Source organism: Mizuhopecten yessoensis, unplaced genomic scaffold (assembly GCF_002113885.1).
Source record: "Mizuhopecten yessoensis strain PY_sf001 unplaced genomic scaffold, ASM211388v2 scaffold11017, whole genome shotgun sequence".
Lineage (NCBI taxonomy): Eukaryota > Metazoa > Mollusca > Bivalvia > Pectinida > Pectinidae > Mizuhopecten > Mizuhopecten yessoensis.
In genome coordinates, this window is record NW_018408837.1 from 632976 (window position 1) to 645490 (window position 12515).

At 36.1% G+C, this 12515-nt stretch overlaps 1 protein-coding gene across 1 annotated transcript in view; it reads right to left on the minus strand.

The window, feature by feature from the left end:
- The window catches only part of LOC110464634 (HEAT repeat-containing protein 6-like), a 40917-nt gene that overhangs the window by 23406 nt on the left and 4996 nt on the right, over positions 1-12515 (minus strand). Inside the window, exons 4-11 of the mRNA XM_021519963.1 lie at positions 11716-11834; positions 10794-10908; positions 9226-9321; positions 6590-7039; positions 5105-5227; positions 4208-4284; positions 2851-2977; positions 1044-1143 (exon numbers count right to left, since the gene is read on the minus strand). Coding sequence (XP_021375638.1) covers positions 1044-1143; positions 2851-2977; positions 4208-4284; positions 5105-5227; positions 6590-7039; positions 9226-9321; positions 10794-10908; positions 11716-11834 — 1207 coding nt within the window. The remainder of the gene's footprint in view (positions 1-1043; positions 1144-2850; positions 2978-4207; positions 4285-5104; positions 5228-6589; positions 7040-9225; positions 9322-10793; positions 10909-11715; positions 11835-12515) is intronic.

Sequence of the window (12515 nt, forward strand, 5' to 3'; positions counted from 1 at the left end):
TTTCATGGTAATTAACCTTGTTGTGAAGTTTGAAGTTAATCCGTTAATAATTACTCGAGATATCGAGCGGACACTGTTTCGGCAAGTAAAGGGGCATAACTCCAGAAATTATGGTCGGATAATGGCGGTTATCGAACTTGTCCCACGTTTCATGGTAATTAACCTTGTTGTGAAGTTTGAAGTTAATCCGTTAATAATTACTCAAGATATCGAGCGGACATCGTTCGCCCGCCCGCCCGCTCACGTGCGACGGGCGTATAAAAAGGTAATCAAAACACTGACATTTGAGTTTTAATTACGTTTTCTTGTGCTATTTGAACTTAAAAACTAATCATCTGTAGACATAAAATGGTGCATGGCTATCTATTCTAAGACTACATCATTGTTATTATAACCGATTTGTTGACACATTTATTAAGAAGTATTTTTGCAAAAAGTGATCAGATTTGGGTAGTGATCCGATTTGGGTACTGCCTCCTTACATTGGAAAAACAAAAAAAACAAAAAATATTCATGACAAATTTTTTTGCTTGTTTAAATTTTGTTTTGCTTGTAACTTTCAAATAAATTATTGCTTGTAGGTTCAAAATTAAGTTCAAACCTTGACTGTACACATTTATCTACCACTGAAGAAAATGTTTAGATACCGTTGTATTGTCTATCGATAAGAATCAGACTGGCTTCCCATTTCCTTGAAAATTTGAACACAGGCTCTTTTTTTTTCTTTTTTTCTTTTTCCAAGATATTGAAAGACAATTCTTACATCGCATTGCTGTTAAACAGTCAATGCATTGACTTCGAAAACAAATTAGACAGCTAAACAATTAAATGTTGGATATAGGAAACACATTTATAGACTATTCTGGTTTAATATGCAAAGATATTAAGTTGTGAGAGGGAACAAGCGAGTGTGAAAATTACTATTGTAAGATATTTTGTAATGCTGGAAACTTTGCAAAAAAAGGTTATATATATAAAAACATAAATAAATCATTTTCTGGGTTGTATGGGCTCCGAGAGACGCCTTGCTGCATTGTACGTACCTCTGTGGTTGAGGAAGTTGCGGACAAGCTTGATCACTCTGGATAAAAGTCCCGGCTTCATTCTCTGGTATGGCACATTACTGATCAGGATTGCTATACACTGGAGATAAGAACACAGACAATATGTAATATAGAGTCCAACTTCCATAAATCGAACTTCAAAGATTCAACCCTCCGAGGGGCCCTAACATTTTTATCTCAATCAAACACTCCATCCAGTGTTAATGTAACTTGCCCACTGGATGCAAACAAACGAATGAACAAGTCAACTACATATATATACCCTCTCTACTTCATAGAAAGGTGTCAAAACCAAATTCAAATCCCATATTATTATTTAAAAGACCTAAAAATATGCTTGGTGATTTTTGTAATTTCTTTAACTAGCCCCGGGCCTACCCCTCAAAAAAGATAAAAAGATAAAAAGATAAAAAATAAAACAAGAGGCCCAGAGAGGGCCTGTATCGCTCACCTGAATATGTTTAAAATAATTGGTATGAAGTAAAGATATAGCACTCCATGGTAGGTGCTGTAAGTACATATGAAATTTCAGAAAGATCCATCCAGTACTTGAGATATAACATATTTCAAACAGAGCCCCACCCCTATGCCCCTAGGGGGGTCATACCCACTGCTTATACAAAATTGAGACCCCTTGGCCAAAGGATGCTCCAGACTAAATTAGGATAAAGTCCCTTAATCCATATGGTAGAAGGATTTTAAAGGTTTTACCTCTATTTCCCCTATAGGGCCCAGCCCCTCAGGTCCCAGGGGGGCCACACCCACCGTTTATACAAAATTGGTTCCCTTTTACCCAAGGATGCTTCACACCAAACATGGACCAAATCTTTTCATTCCTACAGAAGAAGAAGGATTTTAAAGAATAATTTGCTATGTTTCCCCTATTGGGCCCCACCCCTTAGGCCCCTGGTGGGTCCGACCCATGGTTTATACAAAATTGGTACCCCTTCACCCAAGGATGCTTCAGACTAAATATGGAATAAATCCTGTCATTCCTACAGAAGAAGAAGGATTTTTAAGAATTTGCTATATTTCCCATATTGGGCCCTACCTCTCAGCCCCCAAGGGGGCCAGACCCACCGTTTGTACAAAATTGGTTTCCCTTAACCAAAGGATGCTCAACACCAAAAATGGACCAAATCCTGTCATTCCTACAGAAGTAGAAGGATTTTAAAGAATAATTTGCTATGTTCCCCTATTGGGCCCCGCCCCTCAGGCCCTTGGGGGGCCAAACCCACGGTTTATACAAAATTGAGTCCCCTTGGCCTAAGGCTGCTCCAGACCAAATTTAGTCAAAAACAACTTTGCCGTTCTGGACTAGTAGCGTTTTAAAGGAAAAGTTGACGGACGGACGGACACCGGACGCTGCAGTATGGCATAAGCTCACAATGGTCCTTCGGACCAGGTGAGCTAATAAAAATAAATCCTGACCAACCTACCCTATTTCCAAATAACACCAATCCTTCTTATAAATATAAAAACTTTCAATTTTTTCTAACAATATCTAGCTCCTGACATTGACAATCCGTCAGATTAAGTGACATCCATCCTTCTGTAGTTTAAATAATAGCCTTTAAACTAAATGGGGACCCTTTCAATATTTTTTCCAAAATTTAGAATAAGGAGATGATGGGAGACATTGAAATATACGTTTTGGTATGTACATTCCAAAATTTAGAATAAGGAGATGATGGGAGACATTGAAAATATATACGTTTTGGTATGTACAAAGTAAATGATACACATAGCAATGAGTTCTTCGCTAACGGTAAGAGGTACTACCCACCTTGATGAGCTGTGTGAGGGTGAGGGGATAGTTCTCCGACACAAGTGCCAGCAGTAAACAGCGATGCAGTTCTCGGATGGTCGAGCCGAGGATTGAGGAGAAAGGGGTAAAGGCAGTTATCTGATCACTGTAAGAGAAAAGAGATAACTATTGTTCAATTTCTTATCAAAACATCTAAAAATGTATTGTTTTCACATTTATCCAGAAATAAGCTCATGCCTAGTAATAAGCCCATTTATATATACTACAGTTCGGTATAAATGCCAATAAATGCTATCACATTGTATATCGTTTTGTAATAAGCCCAGCCCCTTCAGTGGCTATGCATAAAAGATATATTCGGGTATCTGTCCAAGGAATACAAAACAAAACACTACTATCATGACCAAAACTTGCAAATTATTGATTTATAATCCTCCACTGGACGTATATATCTAAGACAAACTTGTTAAGTTTTGGAGAGGTACAGATATTTTACTGGAATAGTCCTAACTTCGATTTTTTTCCATAGGAAAACATTTAATACTGGAGTTTAGGAAAATCCTTGAGTTAAAAAAAATCTTTATTACAGTAAGCTCAAGGCTAATCTATGTAAAAACTGAAGTTAGGAACATTCAGGTAACTGGGACCAGATTTGATGGAACTGGATCCAGGGCCCGTATTCATGAAAGCGAAAACCATGCTCAAGCATGTTTTTTGTGCTCAAGCCTAATTTTGTGTTTCATTTATAAATTGATAAAACAATCTTATTTTTTCATTAATTTGAAAACAATTTGCAGAGACGTAAAGCCGAATACTATTTTTAATGGTTACATTTGACTTTTTGATGGTTTGACATGATTTAAGTGAGTTACAAGAAAGCTGGTTTGAGCACAGAATCCATGCTTGAGCATGAGAACAGTTTCATAAATACGGGCCTGGCCTTTAAGTATTTTAAGTATAAACAACAGCGGTCATTAAGCATTATTTAGGTATAAACAACAGTTGTCATTGAGCATTATTTAGGTATAAACAACCGTTGTCATTGGGCATTATTTAGGTATAAACAACAGCGGTCATTTAGCATTATTTAGGTATAAACAACAGCAGTCATTAAGCATTATTTAGGTAGAAACAACAGCGGTCATTGAGCATTATTTAGGTATAAACAACAGCGGTCATTAAGTGTTATTTAGGTATAAACAACAGTTGTCATTGAGCATTATTTAGGTATAAACAACAGCGGCCAATGAGCATTATTTAGGTATAAACAACAGCAGTCATGTCAAGCATTATTTAGGTATAAACAACAGCGGCCAATGAGCATTATTTAGGTATAAACAACTGATAAAATCCAAAGAAACCATTCGTTACACACCTGTCCTCTGCTGCAGCTAGGAACGTCTTTGTTCCATCCACCAGGGCAGTCAGAGCAGCAAGAGCTCCCATACGACACTGAAATACAATAATATTAGACAATAACACACTGGTCAGTTTCGACCGATACACAATATGCTTTCTTATCTAACATTAATCTTTAGTGGTTTTTCTTAAAATACACTGTAAAAGCATATATTTTCGTTGGAGTTAAATCTTGTTGCTTTTGTAGAGGGACAAATACGTTAGAATTATATTTCATGGAATCAATATTTTAAAACACTGTATTTTGACAGGCGTGACGACACAGTGCAGGTAAATATAGTACAGGTACGTATGATCGGGCAAGATTTACTTACTCGATGGGTATCGGTTATATCCGTCACGCTCTATAGCATATATACAAAGAGCGATATACACATTATGTTTACTTTGTAGACTCACGTAGACTTACATGTACCTTGTCAGTAGTTGACAGAGGTTGAAGCTATTCATATAACTGCAGCTAATGATGCAATTGAAAAAGCCACAAGTAATTGGCCAGTGGCGATATTTAGACCGTTAATCATGACTTGTGTCTAAATGTAATTACACCATGTGTTTGTAATAAAATTAATACTTTATTTAACATTTTTCTTTAAGTATATATTTCGTGTGTTTAAAATTTTGTTGGGATTAAATATTTCGTGGTTTTTATAAAACCATGAATGAACGAAATTAAATCCCCAACGAAATATTATGCTTTTACAGTACTGCAATTTAAATGAAGAGAATGTGTAACAACAGCATTTTTTTAAGAAGGTTATTCTAGAATAGGAACGAGAGGAGAGGGAGATAACCTAATAAAAAATATATGTTGGTGAGAGGGTATGCAAAGCTGTGATTGAGGCTTATAAACCTTTGGAGACGGATCCTTCAGTATGATCGTGAATAGTGTCTGGACCTGCGGACTGTTTCCGGCCGCACTGGAGTCCGGAATAAAGGATGACCAGTATCCAAACATCAGCCTGCGGTCAGTGGTCTGTAGTAAAAATAAAGGCAGTCATGTTACAAGTGAAGTTCACTGACCTTACACGACATTCACAGAAAGGTAGGTTTGGAAGTCTACCACCACACACATTATTTAATCTTTTGAACTGGACAACAAGTTTTCATAGTTACACTTTACAGAACCATTCAGACAGCTTGTGCTGTGAAACAGAAAAATATCATTTTACTTTTTTCTTCCTTAACTCATTCACCCCTGAAGACGCATTTGAACTTGTCCAATTCAATGGTTGGAATAGTTCATTATGAAATTTCAGGGGAGTAAACAATAGAGCAAAAACATCATAAATAATGTCAACAAACTGATAGTATTCAAATTCATGTTATACAGTATTCTGTTAAATTACAATAATGCGCTAAAATTTGAGTGCGCTAAAATAAGTATATATTCACAGAATATTTTGGAGCTTTTTATGTTTAACAATGTTTTGCCATTCACAAAGAGTTAACAGAAAGAAAATTATGTTTTGATGACATATATCATCAAATGAATTTGTTCTGTTCATAGTCTTAACAATTAAAGGGTCACAGCACAGCTGGTAGCAGTAGATCAACCAATACCTTCAACTACTTCAGATGACAGAGTTTGGTTGTGTGAAAATGATCATTGACAGACCAGCAAGGGTCCGGTCCTGCCATGTGCCTGCCCCACCCCCACCCCACCAGTCTCTTTTTTAGTAACTAGGCTTTTTTTAAAGTCCAATTAATTTGACCCAAATTCATTTTCCCCAAAATGATTTCAAGATTTAACAATTAAAAAAAAATATATTAAATTTTTAATCCTTAAGAAGGTCATACAACTGACCATGAGTAAAGAGAAATATTCAAACAAGCGGTAAACCAGTTTTGCATGTTGTTGTTTTTCGACACACACTGAGCTGATACGTCCATGACCTTGACCTTGGAATCTTTTAAAACCCTAAGGCCGTATTTGTTTAATTGGTCAAACCTGTTGGACCACAGTTGTTTGTTTATTAAATAAGGTCGGACCTAGAAATCTGATGCTGTTTTCAGGCGAGCCTTGATAAAGCCTTGCAAGGCCTACATAAACATTTGCAGGTCTGCCAGGAATTATACCTGAAAATGTTGCATTTAAAGACGGTCAAACTGGTTGTTCCGCGCACAAATGAACAGGTCCTTAGTGCACATTAAAAAAAAAAGGTTTATTTGTGTCAACATGTCAAATTTCAAAAATATCAGTCTTTTGGATTCTGAGATTATTTCCCAAAAAACCAAGTGTGGACAGACAGACAATATGATTACAATAGGGAAGCCGCATCTCTCATTTAATGTGAGTGAAAATTTCCTTTAAAATAAAAAAAACTGTCATACAAACCTTTATCACTGTGTGAAGGCATACAAGTGCACACTGTCTGACCTTTGTGTGGTGCGACCTCAACCTCGACCCCTGACCTCCCTCAGTGTCCGAATAATCAGAATCAGAACTACCAATTTTAGCCCAGACTGGTCTTGTGTCAACTGCTGCATCTAATCCGACAGTTGTAACTGACCCTTGACCTTCACTTTGACCATTATCTGAGGTCAAAGTAGTCCTGTTACCATCCTGACTTTTGTTCGATTTTTCTGGCGATTTCTTTGCCTTCTTCTTCTTAGATTTTTTACTAGCTTGCGACTTCGATGCTCCCTGGGTTTCCTCTTCTGGTTTTTGTTCACCGTGTGGGGTTGATTGTCCGGATGGAGACGTGTCATACTGCCTCAGAGGTGTTGGGTAGAGTCGTTCAGGAATATTCACCGGGAAACTGGACAAACCATGGAACATGTACGTCTAAAGACGAACAAAAATAAATAAATAACTAGTAAAAGAAAGGTCGGCACATCATGATTGGAAATACACAAAGCAAGCACACATGTGGCAAAATAATTAGAACCATTTCTGGACACTACAAAGTCAAATAATGTAGAATAACTAGCATCCTAGATCCAAGGTGAATATCACACTGAAATAAGTGTAACCATGTTTTCTGCTAAGGATTGAAGACTAGACATACTAAATAAAATATACAAGTCTTGAAACTTTTATTTTTGAAGTTTTCATTATAGAAAATCTATAAGGCCATAAAAAGTAAGACACTTTGTGTAAAGTGACTGAAATCTACACAAGCTATTGCCTAAAGCTCCTTACTTCAATTTTCAGAATGAGAAGACAAAATGACATTTTTGGCAAATATGTGCATGTTATGATCCTTGTTAGCAGAGACATCTTTAGGGCAATCTAGAGTATTTGATATTTATGTTTCCCTCATTTAGAACATGTATACAATACAATGTATATGACTTTTAAAACCAGAATTGGTTGACAAATGATATCATAAAACATTGATCAGATTCATGACTGACTAATGATTAGTTCAGAATTAAAGTCAACTTTATACACACTGTATAGTTGTTAAATGTCGCGGGTAAATTTCACAACTTCGTGTCTAGAACTTAGCAACGAACAACCGGACATTGTTACTGAACACAGGTCTATACCTGTTCCCGGTGAGCGAGCTGTTTTCAATAAATTCTTTAGTATGTCGTTGCCCGAGTTGTTATTGTCATTGCTTATAATATTTCTTTGTTCTGCTCAAGTTTATATGTATAAGCTTACTTATTAATGCCTACTGGGCTAATAGTCTGCATGCATGGATTCATTGTGACCCAAAATATAATGAGACTGATGGATTTATCTGTTGTGTATGATTGATTTTGTTTTTTGAATTTTAATTCATCTGTTAACTTTTTTGTATAGTGTGCTTCTCTCAAGACGATGTTTTGACCTAGTAGTCCAAGTTCAACTGATATCACAGACGTGTGAAGCTTGGATCTTATGGCAATGATCTCAAAATATTCACAAAGGTTTTAATGTTGGAAATTTAAACTCATTCACAAAATTCGTATATATAGTATTTTGATCCTGTTTTTGAAACATTTTCTGTGGAATGACAAAATATTTCTTGGTTTGAAATTAACACATATCTACTAGCATCATGAATTTTAATTCTAAAAGTATGAGAATGCTAGTTCAAATATTCCTCAATTGAAAATTTCTGCAAGGTGTTTTTTTTGCCTTCCTGGCGACTCCATAAAAATTCAACAATGATAATCACCAACATGTCTGCAATATATCTATATAGCCCTATATATATATGCATCATTGCTGGTTTATATTAACCGTTTCTGTTCTTAGTTTCATTTCTTCATTCATAAAGTCTAGAGCGAGACAGTTTCTGTTCTTAGTTTCTGAATTACTTAGTGAATTTTTTTATCATTTGCACAACATTAATACACTGTAGTGGTCATTGTGACTAAAATAGTTAATTTCGACTCCTGTATTTTGACATTAATTGGAAAGACAATTTGTTTAACCCTTTCACCACTTTAGACCATAATGGCCTCATCCAGATCAATGAATGGTAGAGTCTACTAAAGTTACATAGGGGTGAAAGGGTAAATTGGTTTCATATGGAGCAACTTCATCGAAATTCTGTAATAATTTCTTACTTTAGATCACTCGTTTTCTCAATTCTGTGTTTAAGTTTCTTTTTTCAATATATAGCTTGATTTAAAGATTTTCCGGGACTTATGATTGCGATGATCATTGTTATTGCTGAAATTTAATTATTTAAGATCAACTGGTTTTTTTTTACATTCACTGCAGCAGCAAAATAGTGACTTTTTTCCCCGGTATTGTTTTGTAATCAAGGTTATTTATTAAGCTTTTTTTTAAAGCGAAGTCAGTAAAACGTGACTAGTGGTTCGTTACTGTGACATGCTCCCCCTCTATAGAAAGACATCACCCTTGAATCTCCCAAAGCACCACCATTGTTAACTGTGAGAGCGAAGCTAAGGAGATTGCCGTACTGTGAATCCTTATGACATACATGGGTACCAATGCAACTCGGGTCTGACAGTGTTTTCTCCGGAGCGAAGGATTATGTAGTGTGTACATACTATATATATCTAACTTACCCGGATTCCAGCCAGCAGGCTGCCAAGCTGATCTGTAGGCATGATCTTGGTGGCTCCTAGTATATTCTGTAGACCGCGCAACGAACAGATCAACACCTTCAACACAAAACGTATAACAGTTTTAATAGTAAAATAAACAGCATTTGATGTACTGTATAAGTGAAATTTTCATCTAGTCAAATTATCGCCCTTAACAGGTTAAACCTTGTTAGCCCAGTGTTAAATTTGCCCTTCTTCTAAAATTACTATGTATGGTATATATGCTACGTTTTATATTTGCTCTCATGATAAATTTGCTGTCATTGCAGTGGTCAAAAAAAGGACAAAGATTAAACTGTGATGAAAATTTCCCTGTAGACAGCGTTTCATTTTCACTTTTTCTTTCACTTAATTGAATACGATTGGAATCAATTATAAGCAGTACATTTATGTATCTACTTCTTCAAGCTCACGATGATCTATTAAATCTTCCAAATGATTCACTTTCTGGAGGCCTTTTGTCAACACAATTCTTACTACACTATAAATACATTTAACAATTCATGAATCACATTTCAAGTTACAAAGACATGATTTTAATCCAGCAACAAGCTCTATAAGTTTGGTTTGAACCTTGAAGATATGGATTTTCAATTTCTGTTTCCTGAGAGTGCTTAACTCCTCTAGAACTCTGCCTATCTGAATTTTCTCTCAAGTTATTGATAGATCTACATATTAAGATCATTTATGTCCTGGGGAAACTTGATTTATCCTTTTTGTAATTCTTATTTCAAAATTTAAACAAAATTGGTACAGTAGTTTTTAAGTGAAGGTAAACCACCTCTCTACCCTCCAGGGCTGCCACACCTGTGTTTACAATGTTGAATCCCCTTGACCTTAAGACTAATAGAATCTTCCCCTACCTTGAGGGTGTGACAGAGAAATCTCCAACCCTCGGGATGATATTCTCGAATGTCGTATTTGAGGCTCTTTACGGAGGGTAAGACTTTCGAGAATATCATCCCGAGGGTTGGAGATTTCTCTGACACACCCACAAGGTATGGGATGATTGCTTTTCTCCCATCCTGCTTCACTCACAAATCTGCCGACAAGCGGTGATTGCATGAAATCTAAGCGTTGATTGCATGTTTTTCTAGCAAATCCAGAGTTGTCTTCCATGGTCTGCTACGGTTGACATGACGTCAATGCATTGATGACGTGACGTCATACTATTGTTATGACTTTGATCATGCCATTCTGCACGAGGCTATATCCCCCTTGGATGTGACAAGCTTATCTAAACACCTGTTTAGGGTGGGAGAAAAGATGCTCCAAACAAAAATAAGTTAAAATTCCTTTTTTCCTGAAGGAGTGGATATAAAAGATTTAGGTACCTTTAATTTATTAAACAGACAATGTGCCATGACAAAAGCAATGGCACCCTTTTGGCCAGGGGATATAAAAATGTCAAGGAAATGTGAATTTTTTATATCTTGGGAAAGTAAAGCACTGTATAATCATCTAATGAGAAATATTGTGATTTGTGTTGACAACATGGTCACTCCACAACCATTTCATTGTACAGGTACCTTGCATTTTATATTCGTCTCAATCTTGGAAGCTCGGACTGTGTGTAGAATGTTCATGAACACTTCAAAGCAAGTCAAGGTGTGGTGATCCTCTAAGTAAGACTGACCCGCTACTCTGTAACATCACACCAAATCAAAACTTTACACTTAAATGTTTAAAGTATACAAAAACTGCATCAGTGTTCTCCCCGGCTGTTTTTGCAGCATGGCACCATGCTCCTATAATTTCTTGCCATGCTGCTATCCTAGATCTTCTCTGCTATATATTCATAGTAAATCTAAAGTTACCATGCTGCTTTGATTTTACATAGAGTGCTGCTTTAACAAAAATATTGAAATACCACGCTTCTTTCAAAACATTCTGGGGGGAAAACTGCTGCATTACATATTACCTCAATTCCAGACGTTCTGAAAGGTCGTCGCACTATGTCAAAGACTACATATATACGAATGAAAGAAAAGATGTGTAACAAATGATAAGGTGACTTAAAAGAATGATACCACTAAGTAAATAGCTAGAAATTATTTTTGTATACAGAGTTACAGTACGTGTGATGTTATATGTCTACCGGGTTTTAAATTATCTTTTTATACATGTACATAATAACAGTATGTGTTATTTCTGTTGTACATAATTACAGTATATGTTATTTCTGTTGTACATAATTACAGTATGTTATTTCTGTTGTACATAATTACAGTATGTTATTTCTGTTGTACACAATTACAGTATATGTTATTTCTGTTGTACATAATTACAGTATATGTTATTTCTCTCTACAGGGTTAGAAATGTTTAATTGTCACACCAATCCCAAACAACATGTATAATAAATTTTAGTATTTAAAAATATGTGTTGTTGGATCTGATAGGTTCCTTGTATTTACCTGACAATGTATAAAATAATCGTTAATTCACTTACTTGATAGTGAGGTTCTCGATGCACTGGATGACCCCTCGCAACACGGCCTCATCACCGATCGGATCAGACAACAGTGGAATCAGTACGCCCTGTTGTTTGTTCAACAACGTGTCATGGTACTGTAAAAGATATTGATTTGTTCGTTAAAAATCATACAATGACATAATATTAGGTCTCTCAGATCTGGATCTTAATTTTAAACGGATGAAGGTAACACACTCACATGCGAATGCACCTTTGAAAAATAGACAGTATGCCGAAAATGAATTGAGATAGAATGCAGCATACAGCTGTTTTGTCCTTCTAGGACTCACCGGCGATGGCAAGGGCCAAAAGGTTTGATATCCAACTTGTCTTAACTGCTGTTGAAACAGAGGGCAGGTGGCCTGTTTGTTTATGCGAAATAACCGGTTTGTCCGTTTATAAATGTAACAATATTGGGTATAAATCCTGGCAGACCTGCAAATGTTTATGAAGGCCTTGCAAGGCTTTGTCAAGGCTCAACCTAAAAGCAACATCAAATTATTAGGTCCACTCAAAATGCGAATTCGACAAAAACTACCGAATGAGTACAACATTTGAAAGGAATTCCTTTATATAACAAGGTTACCGCGAGCGGTATATAATACGCCCGTCACACATTGAATGAGCAGTTGTTTGTATGATTGAAATATATGAAGTATTTGTGAGTAATTGATATTAAAAGAGAAATCATTCAACATAACTGGTAGATCAATGAGTGCAATACAACATCATGGAACGCATGCATCGCATTAATGAAACCAAGGGTAATAACTCCA